The sequence below is a fragment of the Emys orbicularis genome, chromosome 8 (genome assembly GCF_028017835.1).
Source record: "Emys orbicularis isolate rEmyOrb1 chromosome 8, rEmyOrb1.hap1, whole genome shotgun sequence".
Classification (NCBI taxonomy): Eukaryota; Metazoa; Chordata; order Testudines; family Emydidae; genus Emys; species Emys orbicularis.
In genome coordinates, this window is record NC_088690.1 from 62151679 (window position 1) to 62173297 (window position 21619).

The following is a 21619-nucleotide window of genomic DNA, read 5'->3' on the forward strand; positions in this document are numbered from 1 at the left end:
CTTCCTGTCAGGGTGGTTAAGCACTGGGATAAATTGCCTAGGGAGATTTTTAAGAGCAGGTTAGACAAACACCTGTCAGGAATGGTCTAGATAATTAGTCCTGCCACGAGTGCAGGGGACTGGACTAGATGACCTCTCGAGGTCCCTTCCAATTCTATGATTCTATGGCATTCATAGAATCACAGAAGTATATGATTGGAAGTGACCTCAAGAGGTCTTCTAGTTCAGTCCACTGCACTCGAGGCAGGACTAAGGCCTGGTCTACACTAGGAGTTTATGTCGAATTTAGCACCGTTACATCGAATTAACTCTGCACCCGTCCACACCACGAAGCTATTTAGTTCGACATAGAGGTCTCTTAAATTCGACTTCTGTACTCCTCCCCAACGAGGGGAGTAGCGCTAAATTCGACATGGCCATGTCGAATTAGGCTAGGTGTGGATGGAAATCGACGGTAATAGCTCCGGGAGCTATCCCACAGTGCACCACTCTGTTGACGCTCTGGACAGCAGTCCGAGCTCGGATGCTCTGACCAGCCACACAGGAAAAGCCCCGGGAAAATTTGAATTCCTTTTCCTGTCTGGGCAGTTTGAATCTCATTTCCTGTTTGGACATCGTGGCGAGCTCAGCAGCACTGGCAACGATGCAGAGCTCTCCAGCAGAGATGGCCATGCAATCTCAGAATAGAAAGAGGGCCCCAGCATGGACTGATCGGGAAGTCTTGGATCTGATCGCTGTGTGGGGCGATGAGTCCGTGCTTTCCGAGCTGCGATCGAAAAGACGGAATGCAAAGATCTACGAGAAGATCTCAAAAGCCATGGCAGAGAGAGGATACAGCCGGGATGCAACGCAGTGCCGCGTGAAAATCAAGGAGCTGAGACAAGGCTACCAGAAGACCAAAGAGGCAAACGGACGCTCCGGATCCCAGCCCCAGACATCCCGTTTCTACGAGGCACTGCATTCCATCCTAGGTGCGGCCGCCACCACTACCCCACCACTGACTGTGGACTCTGAGGATGGGATATTGTCGACGGCCGCTTCCTCTGACATGTTGGCGGACGGGGAAGATGAGGAAGGAGATGAGGAGGACGAGGCAGTCGACAGCGCTTACAACGCTGATTTCCCCGACAGCCAGGATCTCTTCATCACCCTTACAGAGATCCCCTACCAACCGTCCCCAGGCGTTAACCCGGACACAGAATCAGGGGAAGGATCAGTCAGTAAGTGTTTTAAACATGTAAACATTTATTTTTAACAGAACAGGAATATTAACAATATTAACAATGGGTTTTTCATGATTAGTTTGCCCTAGACGCTTCACGTTTCAGTCCTTGGCAGTGCAACTACCGAAAAAAAATCTAACCATGTCCGGTTTAGCATGATTGGTTTGCCCTAGGCGCTCTACTGTTTAGTCCCTGCCAGTGCAGCACCAGTAAAATCCGGTCTATATGTCCAGGGATAGAGCAGAAATCCTCCTGGGACATCTCCACAAGCTCTCCTGGAGGTAATTGGAAAGCCTTTGCATCAGGTTCCTGGGGAGAGCGGCCTTATTGGGTCCTCCGTGGTACGAAACGTTTCCGCGCCAGGAGACAAGCAAGTACTCCGGGATCATTGCCTTGCAGAGCATGGCGGCATACGGCCCTGGTCTTTGCATGCTTTCCCGAAGCATCCTTTCTTTCTCCGTCTCTGAAATCCTCATCAGAGTGATGTCGCTCATGGTGACCTGCTTTGAATTAGGTAGGGGAATGTTAGTATTGGGACTGCTTGCCTGTTCCTTTACAGAACGGTAACCGGCGGTTTACAGCCACGCGGTGGAGGCGGGAGAGGGGCAGCATACAGGGATCTTTCCCTGGGACAGCCGCGAGGGGGTGGGACAGGGGCAGAGTTCATGCTTGCCGGATTGCTGGCAGCAGGGACTGGCATTGCTTTGAACGTGAAAGGAGGGCAGTGCTATTATTAAAGTTTTAAGCAGCCACAAGTCTACGGCTTACCATGTCGGCCTTCTACACAAATTCCGCTGTCCTGCCCCGCTTCTCTGATGTGCACTGCAAGACCCCAGGCACTGAATGCGAAGGCTGAAAATTCGACCTTGTCCTGATTGCGCATGTGATAGGTGCTGTGCATGGTCTTGTTCACAGAGAAAGACTATGTTCTTTGTTCACAACTAAATTTATCTTTCTGAGGAATTCACTCCCTTTTTCCCATCCCACAGCTGCGACTGTCTCCCGACCTAGCCTGGCATCACACTCCCAGAGGCTAGCGCAGATTAGGCGTAGGAAGAAGAGGACACGGGAGGACATGTTCTCGGAACTTATGGGCTGCTCCCGAGCCCAGGCAGCCCAGCAGACCCAGTGGAGGGAGAACTTGTCCCAAATGCACCGATCACACATGGAACGGGAGGAGAGGTGGCGGCAGGAAGACCAGCAGGCGACTCAAACGCTGCTTGGACTAATGAGGGAGCAAACGGACACGCTCCGGCGCCTTGTGGATGTTCTGCAGGAACGGAGGCAGGAGGACAGAGCCCCGCTGCAGTCTATCTCTAACCGCCCTCCCCCGCCACAAAGTCCCATACCCCCCTCACCCAAAGTCCCAAGAAGGAGGGGCGGCAGAGTCCGTGAAAACTCTCACTCCACCCCTGCAGACTGCTCAAGTACCAGAAGGCTCTCATTCCCCAAAATTTGATAAGTCCTTTCCTTCCCGCCTCACCCAAGCCCCCGTCCCAGTTTCATCCCCCAGTTTCATGTGTAGTTGCTAATAAAAAATACGTTTCTGTTAATTACTGTTTCCATCATGTTCTTTTAGAGGAGAGTCTGTCTGAAGGGGGGGAAGGGGGTTGGTAATTGGACAGGACAGTCACCTTTACCAGGGTACAGAGGCGGGGGCAGGTTCAGCAGCAGGGCACACACACATTGCAGTCACTAGTTACCCTGGTCAGTCTGGGAGGTGGTTTTCATGTTCTGTGTGTGTGTGTGGGGGGGGGGCTATGTGACTTTGTGGCGGGGGAGGGCGGTTAGAGATCTTATGCAGCGGTCCTTCTCCTGGATCACAGAGCCACGCAGCAGGGGATCTGTAACCGTCCTCCCCCTGCCACAAAATCACATAGCCCCCCACACACACAGTCCCGAACAGGAGGGGTGGCAGGCTCCGTTAAAACAACCAGTCCACCACTGCGGAGCCTGTCATTCCTGGAGTTTAGAAGCGTCCTTTGCATCACTACACTACACCCGCTCCCCACCACAGTCTGCGTCCCAGGTTCAACACTTTACCGAGAAAACAGTAATAAAGAAAACGGTGTTCATTAACAAAATTCAAGTGATTTTATTTTTAAACGTGTGTTGGAAGGGGGTGAACGGGGTATGTAACTGGAGAGGATAGTGAACATTTACTGGGTAAAGAAACGGGGGCAGGTTCAGCTTCTCTGTAAACAAACTTAATAGTCATAGGTTACCCTGCTCACTCAGGAACCTAGCTTTCAAAGCCTCCCGGATGCACAGCGCGTCCCGCTGGGCTCTTCTAATCGCCCGGCTGTCTGGCTGGGCGTAATCAGCAGCCAGGCTATTTGCCTCAACCTCCCACCCCGCCATAAAGGTCTCCCCCTTGCTCTCACAGAGATTGTGGAGCACACAGCAAGCTGCAATAACAATGGGGATATTGGTTTCGCTGAGATCACAGCGAGTCAGTAAGGTTCTCCATCTCCCCTTGAGACGTCCAAAAGCACACTCCACCACCATTCTGCACTTGCTCAGCCGGTAATTGAAGAGTTCTTTTTCAGTGTCCAGGGCGCCAGTATAGGGCTTCATGAGCCAGGGCATTAGCGGGTAGGCTGGGTCCCTGAGGATGACTATAGGCATCTCCACATCCCCAAGAGTTATTTTGTGGTCCGGGAAGTAAATACCTTCCTGCAGCCGTCTAAACAGACCAGAGTTCCTGAAAACACGAGGCGTCATGAACCTTGCCCGGCCCTCCGACGTTGATGTTTGTAAAACGTCCCCTATGGTCCACCAGTACTTGCAGCACCATTGAAAAGTAGCCCTTTCGGTTAATGTACTGGCTGGCCTGGTGGTCCGGTCCCAGGATAGGGATGTGAGTTCCATCTATAGCCCCACCGCAGTTTGGGAATCCCATCGCAGCGAAGCCATCTATGATGACCTGCACGTTTCCCAGGGTCACTACCTTTGAGAGCAAGCTCAACGATTGCGTTGGCTACTTGCATGACAACCACCCCCACAGTAGATTTGCCCACGCCAAAGTGGTTCGCGACTGACCGGTAGCTGTCCGGCGTTGCAAGCTTCCAGAGGGCTATGGCCACTCGCTTCTGGACAGTCAGGGCTGCTCGCATCCGGGTGTCATTGCGCTTCAGGGCAGGGGACAGCAACTCACAAAGTTCCATGAAAGTCCCCTTCCGCATGCGAAAGTTTCGCAGCCACTGTGATTCATCCCAGACCTGCAGCACTATGCGGTCCCACCAGTCCGTGCTTGTTTCCCGGGCCCAGAATCGCCGTTCCACAACATCAACATGACCCATTGCCACCATGATGTCCTCGGCGTGGGGTCCCGTGCTTTGTGACAGGTCTGTGCCACTCTCAGACTTCAGGTCCTCACCGCGCTGCCGTAGCCTCCTCACCCGATTTCTCAGCATCTGCCTCTGGGAAAGGTGGATGATAAGGTGCGAGGTGCTGACAACGGCCATAACTGCAGCGATGGTCGCAGCGGGCTCCATGCTCGCAGTGCTGTGGCGTCCGCGCTGTCACTGACCAGAAAAGTGCACGAACTGATTTCCCGCCGGCGCTTTCAGGCAGGGAGGGCGGGAGTGACGGTTGGATGACGACAGTTACCCAAAAGCACCCTCGACACATTTTTTTCCCCAGAAGGCATTGGGGGCTCGACCCAGAATTCCAATGGGCAGCGGGAACTGTGGGATAGCTGCCCACAGTGCACCGCTTCCAGTGTCGACGCTTGCCCCGTTAGTGTGGACTCACAAAGTTGAATTACTGTCCTTAGTGTGGACACACACGTTCGACTTTGTAATATCGATTCCACATATTCGATTTAAGTAAAATCGAACTACTCTCGTAGTGTAGACATACCCTTAGTATTATCTAGACTGTCCCTGACAGGTGTTTGTCTAATCTGCTTTTTAAAAACCTCCAATGACATTGATTCCACAACATCTCTAGGCAATTTATTCCAGTGCTTAACAACCCTGACGGTTAGGAAGTTTTGCGCAAAACAGTTGTTGGTTTGCTACTGCTGTTCTTTACTCTGTTTAAGTATTTGTCATGTGCTCAGAGCCTGGCAATAGGGGGTCTTATATCTTACCTGTTCATACTGGGTTCACACTCAGATACTATGGTAATGGAAGCCATATGAGTACCTAAGCTAGACAGATAGGCATTGAAATAACAAAACAAGCATCACTAATAGTTCCCACATCATAAACTATTGCTTTTGTATGATAGTTTCTGAGCTACAGAGCTGTTCAAAGAAAGTCTCTCTTTGGATTACCATTAGTATTTTAGTAGCAAAACAGACTGACATCACTAAAAAGCTAATGAGACTCTAACATTGAAAAAAATAGATGTTCTCTTTAATGAAAATGCCTTCCTATGAAAAGATAAAACACAGGCTGCAATGAGAATAAATTTGAAAATACCTGAAGACCATGTTTTTCTTCCTGGAAGGCAGGAGAATGAGCAAGACTCCTTCCTCCCTCTCATCTTACCAACCCCTTTCTTTACACCCTTGGTTCTATGGTTATGATCATGGTGGTGCGGTATCATTGGATTATTATTTACTTTATCACCCACTTATATGTCTCTACAAATAATTTTCACCAAGGGAGTCTAAAGATTTTCCTAGGATACCTAAATCTGAAAGTGCAGGACAAGACCTGGCCCTGGAGCAGCTCATTCCAATTTACATCTGTAAATTGTGATTTGTCACCTAAGAAGGGACGGCAGAATGAGGCAGAAGGAGACCAGAATGGTGGGCAGGAGTTTTCAGAGAATACTTTATCAAATAAGCCAGGGACTTGGGGCCACTAAAGGGCTGAATTCTGGTGAATTTTGAGTTATTTTTCCTGCTTTCATTCTCAAACCCTTTTAAAGAAAAAAAAATAGCTTAAAATTCACATAAATGTGTACATGTCACTCTAGCATAGTGGTCCCTAGATCCCTAGCTTATTAGGACAAATTGTCCATGACAAACATTTTCACACTGGAGTTAAAGGGTTCACCTACAGACTGTCTCTCTAAAGAGGCAATTTTCAATAAATACACTCAGTAGAGCTGGGCTTTGAAACACGCAAAACCCACTGCTGTTGACCTCCCTGAGTTAGGGGAACTAGAAACGTAAAGGAGAATCTCAGCCTTGTTTTTTAAAAAAGGTAAATTTCTAGACCTCTCCCTTGTGAAGACAGCCTTGAAAACACAGAACAATAGCCACTGATCACTAATGCTGAACGGAATAATTAGCTGGCATCCACTTCTGCAGCAGGAGCCTTGGGAAAGAACCTAACAAACCCCTGTGCACCTGCTCCCCCTCACACATTTTTTATGTAAAATGAGTAAGTTTAACTTTGTTCTGCCTTTCAAATAACCATCTCACTAGCCCTGCCTCAAGTCCTTAGGCCAGCCCTGTGCACAGTAGTGTGATAATGGTGGACACAAATCGGTTACACTTTGGATGTTGAGGGGGAAAACAAATTGTTGTCACTGTTTTGCAGGGCTACCCAAAATGCTATGGGGCTGGCTCTGCACTTAGACAGTTCTTGTAATTTGCTGAGAATTCAGAGGTATCTCTTGGACGTGTCTAGAGACACAGCCAGTGTTGGGCTAAGAAGCCCCAAAACAGCATCTTTGAAAAATCTACCGCTCATGTTGAAGTTTTTCTCAGGAAATCCTTGTGTCTCACAGTTCCTGCCAAGCAAGTTACTGAACCTGTATAGCTCACCAGAAAGAAAATCCAACATGACATCAACAGTGTCAACAAACAATCAAGACATCTTCAACAATGCTCAGAGAAAGCCTGGAGTAAACTAAAGGTAAGGAAAGAACAAATAACTCCCATCTCCCAGAACACTCAGACTTCCTGGGGAAGTGGCCTGTGCCAGCCTAAGCCTCAGAAATACCCCATCCATTTGCAAGGAGTGAAATTAACTCCATCTCTCACAGCCTCATGCTGAAAGCCAGTCAGGATATGTCTGCACTGCAGCTGGGAGCCTGGGTAGATAGACACATGCTAGCGCTGCTCAAGTTAGCATGCTAAAAAGACGATGTTGTGGCATGCGTTAGCCACCCATGTATGGACTCAAAGGGTGGGGTAGGGTTCTACATGGGAGGCTAGCTTGTGTTGCCACCCAGGCCATAATGGCCACAGTGCTATTTTTAGTGCGCTAACTCAAGCAGAGCTAATGTGTGTGTCTCTACCCAGGCTGGGAGGCACACTCAGAGCTGCAAAGTACCCTAAGAAGCCTATATGCAGAGCTGAAGTGGGATTTAAGTGAGAGACACAAGCATTGTGCTGGCCTAGTGTTTCCAATTTATACAATTTTATTGCGAGTCTCACAATATTTTTAAAGCACTTGGAGTCACGTGATTGCATGAGAATCTTGGGTCTCATTAAAAAAAGCCTCTAATCCTCTCGGTTGCAGAGAAATCGTGAAAAGTGACATTTGTATATGCTAAAGGCTCAGAATCAAAAGGCAAATAAAAAGAACACAGAACATATATTTTAAAATCTCAAGATTTTTCAGGGCTGACTCATGATTTTTAAACATTTGGGGTTGGCAATATTGCAAATTTTATCCAGAGTGAGCAAAGAGATGCAGTGCCTCCTTATCTCCTGCCTATGCTTCACTGATATACCTGTAGTCCTGCTGGTAGAATTCCAAGAAATCAATGTCTACTTTAAATAAACCATGGGAGAAACTCATTCAGACAACTTATCAGTCCAGTCCTCTCCTCTCCTCCCCCCTTCACCCCACTCCCCTCTCTGTAATAGTGATTACTAGGCCACTAATACCCCAGGCCAAACACATCAACTGGCAAGTGATGGGATCTTGCAAAAGACAATGGTAGAATCTAGAGGTTCTACCAGAAATCATTGTTTAAAACAACAGAAATTAAAAATACATAACTACTGTAAATGACTAGCAAATTTGATACCTACTAATGCAGGAGTCTGCAATAACTTTATCGGTACCAAGCAATTAAGGGCCAAAAGAGCCCTGGATCCAATCTGGAGAGATTTCCCCCTAGTGCAGGCTTGGTGCATGGCAATTTATGCTGTCCTGAGAGGTGCCCGCTGCAAGCCCTGGAATAGGAGGAGTGGCTGACAATGAAAGGGGGGTTGCCATAGCAGACGCTAGTATGGTCATTCTGGCTTGCACTGTAGTGCTATGTTGAAGTTGGTCGCTTTCACTCAAGCGACGCTGTCCCAAATGCAGTAACTCAAGTGTACTACATCGAGCTGACTGTTGCAGTGAAGACAAGACTTGAGAGGCAGAGAACAAAATCTTATCCTTGATTTTTAAAGTCCTGGTACCTTCCAGAGGATGAGACACAAAATTTGGCACTGGGTAGGTGTAAGTGTCCACCAAAGGAGCTGACAAGGTACCATGAGAGCAGAATGAAAAGGGCTCCCTGCATTACTGGCAAGATGTTTGCTATAGAGGAAATTTACTCCTATGCAGAGGGCCAGTGTAACCCTTATGCATCACTTGCCTCCCACATAAACCCTGGCTTTAAGAGGTGCACCAGTTGTGATGGCCCTCTGCATAGTGATAAATTTCACTGCATGAGACCAAGTTGTCTCTAACAGGTTGGCTTGATGAGTGAAGGTAGCAAAGGATAGAGAAGGGAAAGGAGAGATACAGAGGAATAATGATATCAAATAATCCACCCTTTTCATTCTAGTTTTCATTTATTTTTGGAAATGAGAAGCCTCTGAGCCTGCCCACCAACATCAGCTAGCTGTCTGAAATACTCCCTATTACTAAGTTTTAAGACGCTCTAGATAACAAAATATGTTATCAAGATTTCCAACCCCTGTACATTTGAACTTAGTATCTTTTTACAGACCAAAGAATGGGGCTTGATCTGTTAGCAACCAACCAATATTTTCTTAGCACTTGATCAACAGCCAGGGTTTGGGGATTTTTATGAACTGTGAATAAGATTTTTGTTTTGTCCACAGCCTGTAAGTAGCTCATTTCCATAAGGAGAGTGTGCATGTCCAAGAAGTCACGGTGTTTTGTGACGCTTTTAGTTATTGCACACTGTTTTCTTTGTGTTTCAGTTTCTTGTATTTTAATTTAAACTTTTACTTCTGTATGATTATGTATTTTTATACTTGCCTCATTTTGCTAGCCCCAAAACTGAATTGAAAAGTGGGCGTTTAATTTTCCAGGTAACAGAGTGGGAAGATTAAAGTAAGGAAACAATACATAAGGTGTAGAACTTAAAAATCTGATGATAAAACCTGATTTTCCTGAGTCTCCCTATGTTACTTTGATGTTTGCTAAACCATAAACAAGAGAACACTTGCTCAGAAGTCACATTTTGTGATATAGCTACATAAGTTTGGATGCAATTAATCGAAAATGTAAATTCCACTGTAAACCTTGCTTTACACTTGCAGCTCACTCAATTAAGAGCTTTTGAGTGGGAATAAAAAGGCTTACCATGGCTAAAATTGCATTCCATATTGGTCTAAAATGGGGTGTCAAATGACACTTTTTAATGGAACAGGTTTCCTAACAGATGCAAATATTTTAATGTTTATTTTGCAATCCACAACAAGGAAGCTGGCTGTCTGGGTGATAAAAGGCACTTGAATATGTGCCATGCACTGGAATGGGAATGTATTTTCCTTTTCACCATTCTATGTCTATAATCTTAATGAGTGTCCTTTTTATGAAAATGTCAAGATAGTAAATTGCTTGTGAAAGTGCTCTAAACTGTCCTTCATTAACAGTGTATCTGCCATTTAAACATGAATGTTCATTTTACGCTGCTGTGCCTTAGTCTGTCTCGCTCTTGGGAAATGGGAGGTGAGAGCAAAGAAAGTTGTTTACATCAATGAGCTCAACTTATTAACAATGCTTCAGTTACAATTACAATATTAAATATCTAAACAATAAGCAATTGTATAATACTGCCACCAACAGGACAAAATTATAATTGAGAATACTTTGTGGATGCTATATATCGGAGTGGCCAAACCACGGCTCACGAGCTGCTTTCCAGTTAAAGAGCGGCTCGCAGAGCCTCCCATTTCCCCCCCCCCCCACCTACCACCCTTGGCGGGGGGAGCTCTGGACTTCTGCCCTGCAGCAGGGTGGTGGCTCTCAGTGCTTCTGCCCAGTGGAGAGGGGGCTTTCGGGGCTTGAGCCCCATGGGGCGCATCTGGCAGGTGTGCCCAGCTCTCGAACTTCTAAAGATTATCAGATGCGGCTTGGAGGGTCAGTAAGTTTGGCCACCCCTGCTATATATTCTACATCAATATCTGAAAGGTAGTAACTGTTGGAGGAAGATGTGATGAAATGGAACACTTACAACTTGGACACTGTAGGGAAAGTTTATTTCCTTCAACACTCTATTTTCCATACTGGATCAGACTAATACTCCATCAAGTCTGGGAGTCTATGGCAGTGGCCTATGCCTGTTGTTCAGAGAAAAGCAATCAAAACACATGATGATTGTGCCTAATCAACTGTGTATTGCTGTGAATGTGTTAGATCATGGAGGTGGGGATGCGAGCAGGTTCCTTCCTGATTCCTGTGACTATCATTTTATTCCCTGAAGCAGGTTAGCATGCCCAGGTTATTGGTCAAAGGAGCTTTGCTGCCATTTAAAACTCTAGCAAAAGCTCAGTTTTAATCTAGGCACCTGGTAGAGCAGTGACACCAAATGTACTAGTATCAGAGGGGTAGCCATGTTAGTCTGAATCTGTAAAAAGCAACAGAGGGTCCTGTGGCACCTTTAAGACTAACAGAAGTATTAGGAGCATAAGCTTTCGTGGATAAGAACCTCACTTCTTCAGATGCATCTGAAGAAGTGAGGTTCTTACCCACGAAAGCTTATGTTCCCAATACTTCTGTTAGTCTTAAAGGTGCCACAGGACCCTCTGTTGCTTTTTACAAATGTACTAGGTTAGTAGACAGTTCAGGACCAGAGTTATCATTCAGTTGGTAATTAGAGGACATTACTGAACATTACTCACAGATGCCAGGAAGAAATGACATTTACTGGGTAAAGACTCTTTAATAGCCTGTTGATTAATGATTCCTAAAATTAGAAATCACCCAAAAGATTGTGGGGGAGAAAAAAAGAGTAAAGTTTTATTTATATATATATATATATATATATATATATATACTTATCTCATAGAACTGGAAGGACCCCGAAAGGTCATCGAGTCCAGCCCCCTGCCTTCACTAGCAGGACCAAGTACTGATTTTGCCCCAGATCCCTAAGTGGCCCCCTCAAGGATTGAACTCACAACCCTGCCATTAATTATGCCTGGAGTGAGGTCTACCTAGACTAAGCCCCCAGAGCTGTTGGGCTACATGCAGTATCCAACTCCAGCTCTGGTAAGGAACAAGCTCCTCAGAAGCACATGGTTTCATAAAGATGTTGTTCTGAAGCACTCAGATTTGGTTACTGTTATTTGAAAGACAGATAAACTAAAAACATATTGTTTCTAAGCTATAAAAGTTGGAGACAAATACATTTAAGTGGCAAATATTTATTTCAGAACTCAGAGTACAAAAATCCTCTCCTCTCAAATAGGAGAGCAATTGCTACTGAAAGCAAGCCATGCTCTAATTTAGATCATCATTTCCATGTTGCTGCTGCTATGGAAATGGAGTCTTCTGTAACAAAGTGAAAGGTACATCCTTTTAAACTAATAAGTGGTTTCTAATTTAGAACCTGATCTTACTTGACTATATTCTCTTTGTGGTTATTTTCTGGTTTCCAATAGGGACATTTTTTATCAAGATAACTTCTCTATTACTGTTTAGTGCCTATTACTGCCACAACATGAGGATGGATGCAACATACTGTATTATCTTAAGAGTTGCTAAGAGCAGAGTAACAAACCAAAATGCAGACAGTTACAAGCTTATAAAGTGCTTATAATAAAGTGATTCCAGAATACCTTCTTAAAAGTTTTCCCTTCTAATCTTCTGGGGTAGTCAATACAGAACTGACTCAGTGGGCAAGGGAGGTAGAATGTACAGATAATCATCAAGTAATTAGATTGAGTGCTTTATGTTACAGATAACTGGGCTAATTATTTAAAGCAAGAAGTCTCCTTAATCGTAACAAGGCCTTTCTAAAGGTAGATGTTTAGGGGTTCAATCCTCTTGCTAACATAACACCAAAGCCCTTGCCTACACTTGAAATTTTTTCTAGACACATACTACTGTTGCTAACATCAGCTCAGCTGCATAAGTGTTAGCAACGTTGGAAGCACTACTGGACACAGACGACTGAGCTGATGCAGATGTTTTTAAAACCATATCACGTAACCCCGTTCAGAGCAAGTCTAATCAACATGGTGTTAAAACACTGCCAGCAGCCTACCCATATGTCTATGATAGAAACGTCATGGAGGCATGCAGCTGAAATATCTTTGGATGTAGCAGAGTATGTTCCAATACCCCAAATAGTGAAACATCTGCCAGCTCACAGCACATGCGTACGTGTAACCTAGTCCATTAGAGAGACTCTGTGCTGAGATAAATTGGCTCCTAGCTTTGGTCCCACGAGCAATGAGAAGACTAAGGGCTTGTCTACACTACCGCGCAGGGTTGATCTAAGATATGCAACTTCAGCTACGTGAATAGAGTAGCTGAAGTCGATGTACTTAGATCTACTTACTGCGGTGTCTTCACTGCGGTAAGTCGACAGTTGATGCTCTCCCGTCGACTCTGCTTACGCTTCTAGTTCTGGTGGAGTACCGGAGTTGACGGGAGAACATTCAGCCGTCAATTTATCGCGTCTATACTAGATGCAATAAATTGACCTCTGCTGGATCGATCGCTGCCCCCCGATCCAGCGGGTAGTGTAGACAAGCCCTAAGAGTTTAATTAATTGGCTTTGACTTGTCTAGGAAATAAGTAAAAGCTCTCAACATGTAAGGTGTATAATCTAATGTCTCTCAGAATCAAATGGGGTTTAGGAAAGAAGACAGGTAAATTAATGAGCTGATTAAGATGGAAATAAAAGACTACTTTAGTAAAATAAATTTTGGGTGAGGATATAGGAACCAACTATCAGGATTTGGAACTCACTAACTCTGGGAAATCCATATAGAAAAGCTATTCTATTTCAGCATAAACAGCTGTCTATGAGAAGGTTTTTGCTTCCAGAAATAATCTCCTGAACTTCTGCAGAACAGTCAGAGCTGAAACCTCTTGACAGGCCAGTAGCCAACCTGTAAGTCTGAGCAACTTCCATGTGAAGAACACAGCTATGATCCTGAGAGAATACACCCAGGAGATTGAGAAGTGAGACTTCAAGGTCCAATTCTAGATCCATAAGATCCAAGAACCAGAGCTGTTTGGTCCAGTTTTGAGCTATCAATAACACTTTGTCCCACTTGCTCTTTCTGATGACTCTGGAAACTAGAGATATTTGGGGAAAACATGGAACAACTGTTGACTTCAATTGTAAAAACAAATCCCTTGAGGATCCTGGGATTATTCTGCATGATTTTTACATTTGAAATCTCAGGTATCACATATCTTATCTTCCTTGTTTTTGCTGGAGGTCTCCCTTGGAAAACCCAAAGAAGTGGATTGGGTGCTCTCTCGGCCCTTCATTGCTATGACGGGGCGCTGAATCTTTGAAAAAGGGAGTTTGCCTGTTAACTGTTCATTAGGCATAATACATTGTTAAATGAGTGGTAACAAAAACAAAACAAAAAATCATTCAACACTCTGGATAAAAATCACTTTCCCCCTTGCAGGCCTTGTCTTCACGGATTCATGTTATAGCTCAAGTAATCCTGTTAATTCGACTCCCATTCACACTCAAAAACTCCTCTCTTCTGTACTGCCATACTACTAACACAAGTTGGCCGGCATGACTAAGGGCATAGGCAAAACCCTAGTGACCAACTCACATCTGCTAACATGACCATTCTGTCTCATGGATGCAAGCTAGCACTACTAAATTGCTGCTGGTCCTCCAATACTCTCCCACAATCCTGCTTGACCATTTGGGACTCAATTTTCACAAAGTATGTGTCATGTTCAAACTGCTAAATTCCCAGTAATCCACAGAATCTCCCAGAAAAAAAACACACCAGGTAATCAAGGTCTCAGTTTGTAATGTAAGAAACAAGCAGCAAACACATGAGGTTTTTTTGTTGTTTTTTAAAACCTTTCAGGTCTTACTCTCTCAGGGTAAGCTGGTTACGGGCCACGAGACATTTTGCTGATGTTGACCGTCCGCAGGCACAGCCCCCCTGCAGCTCCCAGTGGCCGCAGTTCGCCGTTCCCGGCCAATGGGAGCTGGCCGCCACTTCCCACAGCTCCCATTGGCCGGGAACGGCAAACCGCAGCCACTGGGAGCTGCGGGGGGCCATGCCTGCAGACAGTCAATGTCAGCAAAATGTCTCGTGGCCCGCAATCAGATTACCCTGATGGGCCGCATGCGGCCCGCGGGCCACAGGTTGCCCACCACTGCCCAAGAACAATAATAGAGCACAAACATTTTTTTCACCTTTTGCAGTCACTTTGAAAATTGAGAGTGGAAGCTAGTGGCACTGCAGACTTTGTGGAAACGCATGTGAAATGAATTTCCTTGTTCCAGGCTGTTCCTTGAAGGTGTGTCAATATAACAAAGTAACCACATAATCTGGCACAAACTGGCTATCTGCTAAGGAAACTCCAGTTACTGAGAATACATCTTCACTGCAAAGCTAATTCGCGTGGTCTTCGTTTGAGTTACATATCTCACATTAGCATAGCTCAAGTGACAATGGCCACCCTGTGAAATAACCCTCACATTGGTTTGTCCACAAAGGTGCTGCACTCACTCATGTATGATGCTATGATTTCTGGGGGTATATCCCATGCTTCTTTGAGCTACAGGAAACTGAGCTGCTCTATGAATTATTTCCCAGTAAATTGTGGGAGAACTTGTCTGTCCTTTCTAGACACATGGGGAATTGTGGGAAGACATTGGAGGACTAGTGATAATTGAGAGGCACTAGCCTGCATCCACATTACAGAGCAGTTATGCTAACAACTAATGAGCTGTGCTAATTTGAGCTGTAGTCTCTACCCCTTAAGGGGCAGCCACTTTCAGTTAAAAGCACCATCACACATAAATTAAGGGTTTGTGTGTGTGGACAGGATTTGAGTCAGGATGTGAGTTATAACTTGAGTGAACTGCAGTGAAGTCAAGGTCTTAAACAGCAGACTGTTGGACAATACAGAGGTTTTTTGACAGTAGCGTGTTGGGAATACTGCAGAGCACTTGTCCAGTTCCAGCACCACTTCCGTTTCCAAACAAAAGCAAAGATGAAGTCTTGGTCCTGATGAAGTCAATGTGAGTTCTGCAATTGACATCAACTGAGCTAGGATTTCACCCCAAATGTTCTGTCAAGTGTAATTTTTCTGTATCTAAGATAGTCATAAGATAAAGATTATTTTCATCTACACTACAACAGACTTCTAGTTTCTCCCCTGTCATTACAAATGTGTTTCATATGCAATTATACATTTCCTGGAGGTAACTACAATTGAATAACTTCATGAAATACCTCAGCAAGGAAGTATGGGATTGTGAAGTGAAGCCAAGTTGTTTTTCTTCTGAGCAGGTACATCTATGAGGCATCTTAATCACCATATTACCTTTGTCTCCAGAACTTTATTGCATGATGAAGCAGTTTAACACAAACAACAAAGATGAAGTTTTTAAGGACAACCCCCCAGTTCCCCAACCTCACCCGTTACAATATTTTCATTTTCCTACATGATAACTCTGAGAGACCAACCACTATTGCCTGAGGCTTTTCAATGTGGTTTTATTACAAGGTGTGGCATATTCAGTTAAGTAATCCCTGATTGTGAATATCTCATACTGCTTTATAGTAAACAAAAGGGTTACAATAAATGACTTACCTTTAAGAGTGCCAAGGCTACATGAAAGATTATGTTCAGACCCTGAAAAGGAGAAGAAGAAGAAGAAAAGAGCTGAATCAGTTCCACTGTACCAGGTTTTAGTTCTCCCTTAGTTCCCACCATTTATTACCAGGGAGATCTGCAAGATTTTTGTCAGAGTCCTGAGGTACCCCCAGTTTCCCCCACTTCACATCCCACACTTAAGGCCCCATGATGCAGCTTCCAAACTTCTAGCTGAGGGAGACCAAGACTCTTTGGACTCCAGTGATTTTGCTCTCTTACTGGTCAGACAGGTGCTTTTGGGCAGCCCTCTGTCCTTTGGCTGAGTATCAGTCAAATCTGGTCACTCATGGAGCAGTACAGAATAATACCAGCAACAGACCATTGGGACAGCCTGTTTCTTCAAAGCCAACAGAACCAAATATTCTAGTCAATACAATTTTTGCCAGTCCAAAGAAAGCAGCTTGTATCTAAAATCTTTTGTATTAAACACCCACAAAATCCCAAGTCTTAAACACACAGATTTTCTGGTATCAACTCAAATGTAAGACAGTTCAGAGATCAGGCAGCTAGATGTGTAAACCAGCCCTGTTGTGCTTGCCACTTTCACTACATCGCAAACATATGGCTCTATATACATGAATATATATAATAAAAGAAATAATGATAAAATAATGATGCTCCACTGATTTCAGATCCCCTGAGAGAAGACAGTGCTGGAATTGCTAGGCTCAGTGGATCTGAATTAAAGGTACCAGTGCTCCCTCCTAGCCTTTTGACCTTAAACAGGCCAACTCTGCCTTCATCTGGTGCCATTCTGGGTCCAAAGATAAAGATCTAGAGCCTCTTTCTGACTACACATAAAAATTGTACTGCTTAACTGGTATAGTTAAAGTGGTGCAATCACCTTCGGGTGGACCTTGAAGGGGCCATTTAGGGATTTGGGGCAAAAATCTATCTGGGGATCGGTATAAAGATCTTTATACCAGTAAAGATATTCCTGTATGACAAGGCACCTTTATACCAGTATAACTGCATCCACATGAGGGCTTGTCCCAGTATAACTATATCAGTAAAAATATCACACCCCTCACCTATACAGTTATACCAGTACAACTTGCAAGTGTAGACCAGGCCAAAGAGTACAATACAGCTGTATTGTGCAGGATCAAAAATTCCCTCTGTCAATAAAACAGGTTCTACTATCTATGACTACTTGCCATACGTAGCTCCATTTAACTTTATACAGGGCTTTGTGATACCCTGGGTAAGGTAGATACTGTACTATATAAAACCCACATTTATTGTATTATTTTGACTTTCCTTTGTATTTATCACTATAACTTTACATTTTTTAGCAAATGTAGATAGTTCAGTTGCAGGTTACCTACTACATTGCCTCACTCAGATTTAACATATGAAAGAGTTCCAACAGACTTGCTCAGAAATAATGTTGCCATTATAATACACACTGTTATGGGATTATCACAGGATTTCCTTAGTAATCTCCCCTTGTACAATAACAAGATTTCAGTGAGTTCCTTGCTAATTTCACTCTGTAATTTGTTTTAACAATATCATAATGGAGTTTCTGAGGTAATCTCACATATTTTTATTAATTAGGGTTGAGTGAATTGGTTTTTGCAAGAATAAGAGCCCTTAAGCTTTTGCCAATCCCTTGAACCAAGCCTTCTTTAAGGTTCAGAAATATTGATGTGAATTCCCTCCATCACATTTCACCTCCAACAATTTGCTGTCAAGATCTATCCTGCTGTCTAAAGCTTCCCTGTTAGCGTCATATCAGATTGCCTAGCACTCCTGGGAAACTAGCTCACATGTTGTCAGGGGTTTCCAGGCATGCTGTGTCATTTATAGGAGTGGGTTCTGTTAGGAAAACCCAGAGACACAAAATTAAAGAGGCAGCATGTAACTCCTAAGGTTCAATAGCATAGGGAGGGCTGTGGAGCCATCTGCTCTGTCCCTTAGAAAAATGCTGCTGGTTGGGGGAGGTAGAAGTAGCCTCCTCCTCGAGAAGCTTGCTGATTCTGTGATGAGAAGTCCTCCAAACCTCCCCCTAAACGTGATGCTCTATATCTTAGGTATAAATGCAAAATTGTGGAGTTTGTTGTGTCCTGCACAATCCAGACTTCATCAAAAGCTGCAGAACCTTTTAGAAAGAAGAAGTTTTCTTAGAATGTAAGCTCTGTCAGGCAGGATCAGTCTTTTCTGTCATGTTTATGCAGTGCTGAGCATAATGGGGTTGTGGTACATGACTGTGGTACACCAACAGTCTTAGTGCTAAAGGCCTGCAGACCCACAGCAGCCTACCTCAGGCCCGATTGGATGGACGGGCAGCATTCTCACTGGGCACTTCGACTATATAAAGACCCCAACAGGAAGAGGAAGCTATCTGAGCAACAGACCATTGCCTGCTGGTTGCTGCCTAAACCACCTTGCCTTGCTGCTTTGCCTGACCCTACCTTGTTGCCTGCTGCCTCGCCTGACCTCACCTCCCTAACCCACTGACTCAAACCCTTGGATTGGATCTTCCAGCTACTGACCTCTGCACGAACTCCGACCGTTGCCTCAGAATACCTTTGATACCAATCCATCTCCCAGCTACCTGACCACCCGAACACACTTGACTACTGCTCTGGACTGCCACCTACCCCACCTCAGCCAATAAGCATTACAGAATCCCACAATCAGCACAGATTGACTGGTGAAGCAGATTTTGTTATCGTATGCCAACACACTGTCCTACTCCTGCAGAATTACTGATGATTACTGTCATGTGTGCAATTTCAGGCACTATAAAAGTCCCATGAAAAAAATCAAGAGTGTTGGTTTGTCTTCCCAAGAACTCTTCTCTGTCACTGGCAGCCTCAGCTCTAAACATATCCTGTTTCCATCTCCCCTCTACCATGTTCTTGTTATTGAGGTCAATGTAACAGTTCTTATATCACCTCTCTTCCACTAGACAGCAAAAGGGACATGATGAGGACCTCCCTGTGCCCTGAAGATCCCCAGCTACTTTAACAGCCCCTTGGGGCGACTGACAGCCAGTGTAATTGACAGCAGCCCTGACATTGCTCCAAGTTACATTGGGCAATCAGTCAAACACATAGGCAGCCCAGGATCAGGAGAGCACAAAGTAACTTAAAACCTCCTATACATATAGCCCTCCTGAGGGCATGTCTACACTTACCTCCAGAGCGATCGATCCAGCAGGGGTCGATTTATCGTGTCTAGTGAAGACACAATAAATCAACCGCCGAGTGCTCTCCCGTCGACTCCGGTACTCCACCGGAGCGAGAAGCACAGGCGGAGTCGACAGGGGAGCGTCAGCAGTTGACTTACTGCAGTGAAGACACCGCGGTAAGTAGATCTAAGTACATCGACTTCAGCTACCTTATTCACATAGTTGAAGTTGTGTACCTTAGATCAATTCACCCCCCCCAGTGTAGACTAGGCCTGAGATGTGCTCTGTGCTCCTTGACTGCAGCCAGTCAAGTAGTTCTAAGTCAACCATCTATGTCAAGAGCCCTGAAGCAGAGGGTGTGGGAATTGTTCCCCTAGGATCCATGCCTGGAACTAACCCTTTGTGCACTGACCTCCCACACTTCCTCCACAGAGACAGAAAAAGGTCAGCAGACTCCATGGCATCACATGCAACCCCTCCTTGGGGATGGCCCTCTGCATAGCATGCCTCCCAGCAGCCAGCATGACAGTCTCTGGAAAGATCAACTTCTCTGCAAGCCCCTTAGTGCTGGAGAACCACGTGAGCCTGTGTAGAGACCTAGTGCCTTTAGCAGGTCTCATGTGATCCATGGGTTTGGGGGAATGAACTTGTTCTAAAATGGGCAACTCTCATCCCTTCTGCAATGGAAAAGTTTGGGTAAGACTCAGGGAAGGGGAAACTCATGAGTTTTCCTCTCCCCAAGGCCCTATCCAAAGGGCTTTTCCAAAGGAGGAACTGATATACCTCCCCCCCCCAGAATCTAACCTGAGTTTCCTGTAGGGCAGCATATGCATACAGAGTACAACTTTAAGGTCATAGGGGTAGTGAGAGTAAAAACAGTTTTAGAAAAGAAAGCTCATTGACTCTTTGTGCACAGCTGGAGATAAGGAAATGAAACAGAAGCGAGGAGGCTGCTGAACAGGTGTATGGGCTTGTTAGGAAGTGATGTTGATAAAATATATGCTAATGAATAGTATTCTCGAAACAAATGTAATATGAATTGTAAAAAATATACCTGATGAAATATGGGGATTATTTTTCTAATATTTTTGGTTCTGTTGTAAAAGGCTGAGGTTCCGTTAAAAAAAAAAGAAAAGAAAAGAAAATGTTTCCCTCAACTTGATCAAAACCGAAGGCAAATGCCATCTGTGCAAGTTATTTCAAACAGAGGAGCTTGCTGACACGAGGGAGGGTGTGAAATTCCTGTTGTTGGCTGAACATAGTTGTTGACTACTTCATACTCCTGCCCAGTTCATTGGGTTCAATTTAAATATTTTCTTCTCACAAGTCAAACCAATTAATCCTCACTGAGGCTCTGGGGCAGAATTTAGGCTCAAATAATTCTAAAATAAGAAAACTCACAGCAGGAGCAAGAAGCTTGGCCACATTCCCTTTGTGGAACTTCCTCTGTATTGTTCTCTTAAAAAGCCTGGGAGGGGGACCCTTCTGGAACAGGCAGGGAGTTCAGTCCCCAAGCCTCTGGAATTCAGGGGCTTAGCTGAAAAAGCATAGGTGTCTTTGTGAAGGTCTTGTGCGGGGGGGCATGGCTTCAGTGGACCCATGATTCCACAGACTCTCTCACTGGCTACCATGCTTTGAATCTCCCCTCCCCGCCCCACCTCTCAGGTGGCTTCCACAGGGTTGCACACACAAGTCAGAGGGATGCAGTATTAATACTGTAAAGCAATAATGGTGGGGCAATGATGCATGAAGAGAGCTCATCCCCTGTCCCTGCCCACTCCACAGCTCAGACTTTAACACCATGGAGGGACTACTGCAGTGCCCAGCTAGTACTCTATGCCAGTGCTTCTCAAGCTATCTGATGTGGGGGACCGGCAATTTTCCCCCCCAATGTGCCAGGGACCGGTGCCATATTATTATCCTATTCGACGCTCTTATGAGGAAACTTGCCGCGGACCGGCAGCCGATGGCTCGCGGACTCGCACCGGTCCGTGGACCACCACTTTGAGAAGCACTGCTCTATGCTACTCTGCATGTGAAGGTATGATCAGTCCCTTAGTTTAAGGTTTCAAACCAAATCATTATTGACTTGTTTGAGCTCCAAATATGTCAAAAGACTGTTTTCCCAGGGAATTTTGGGTTCTAACCAGCAAACCAGACGTACCAAATTTCATCTAAATTGTAAAATATGTAAAGTTTCAGCTGAAAATAATACATGTGTGCGCGCACGCTGAAGTTGAGACTGGAAATGAGAGTTTAAATGGAAACTTTTTTTT

The 21619-nt window shown here is 45.0% G+C and overlaps 1 protein-coding gene across 1 annotated transcript in view; it reads right to left on the reverse strand.

Annotated features, from left to right (window-relative positions):
• RABGAP1L (RAB GTPase activating protein 1 like) overlaps positions 1-21619 on the reverse strand; it is a 525385-nt gene that overhangs the window by 111255 nt on the left and 392511 nt on the right. The window contains exon 18 of the mRNA XM_065408876.1: positions 16142-16183. Coding sequence (XP_065264948.1) covers positions 16142-16183 — 42 coding nt within the window. The remainder of the gene's footprint in view (positions 1-16141; positions 16184-21619) is intronic.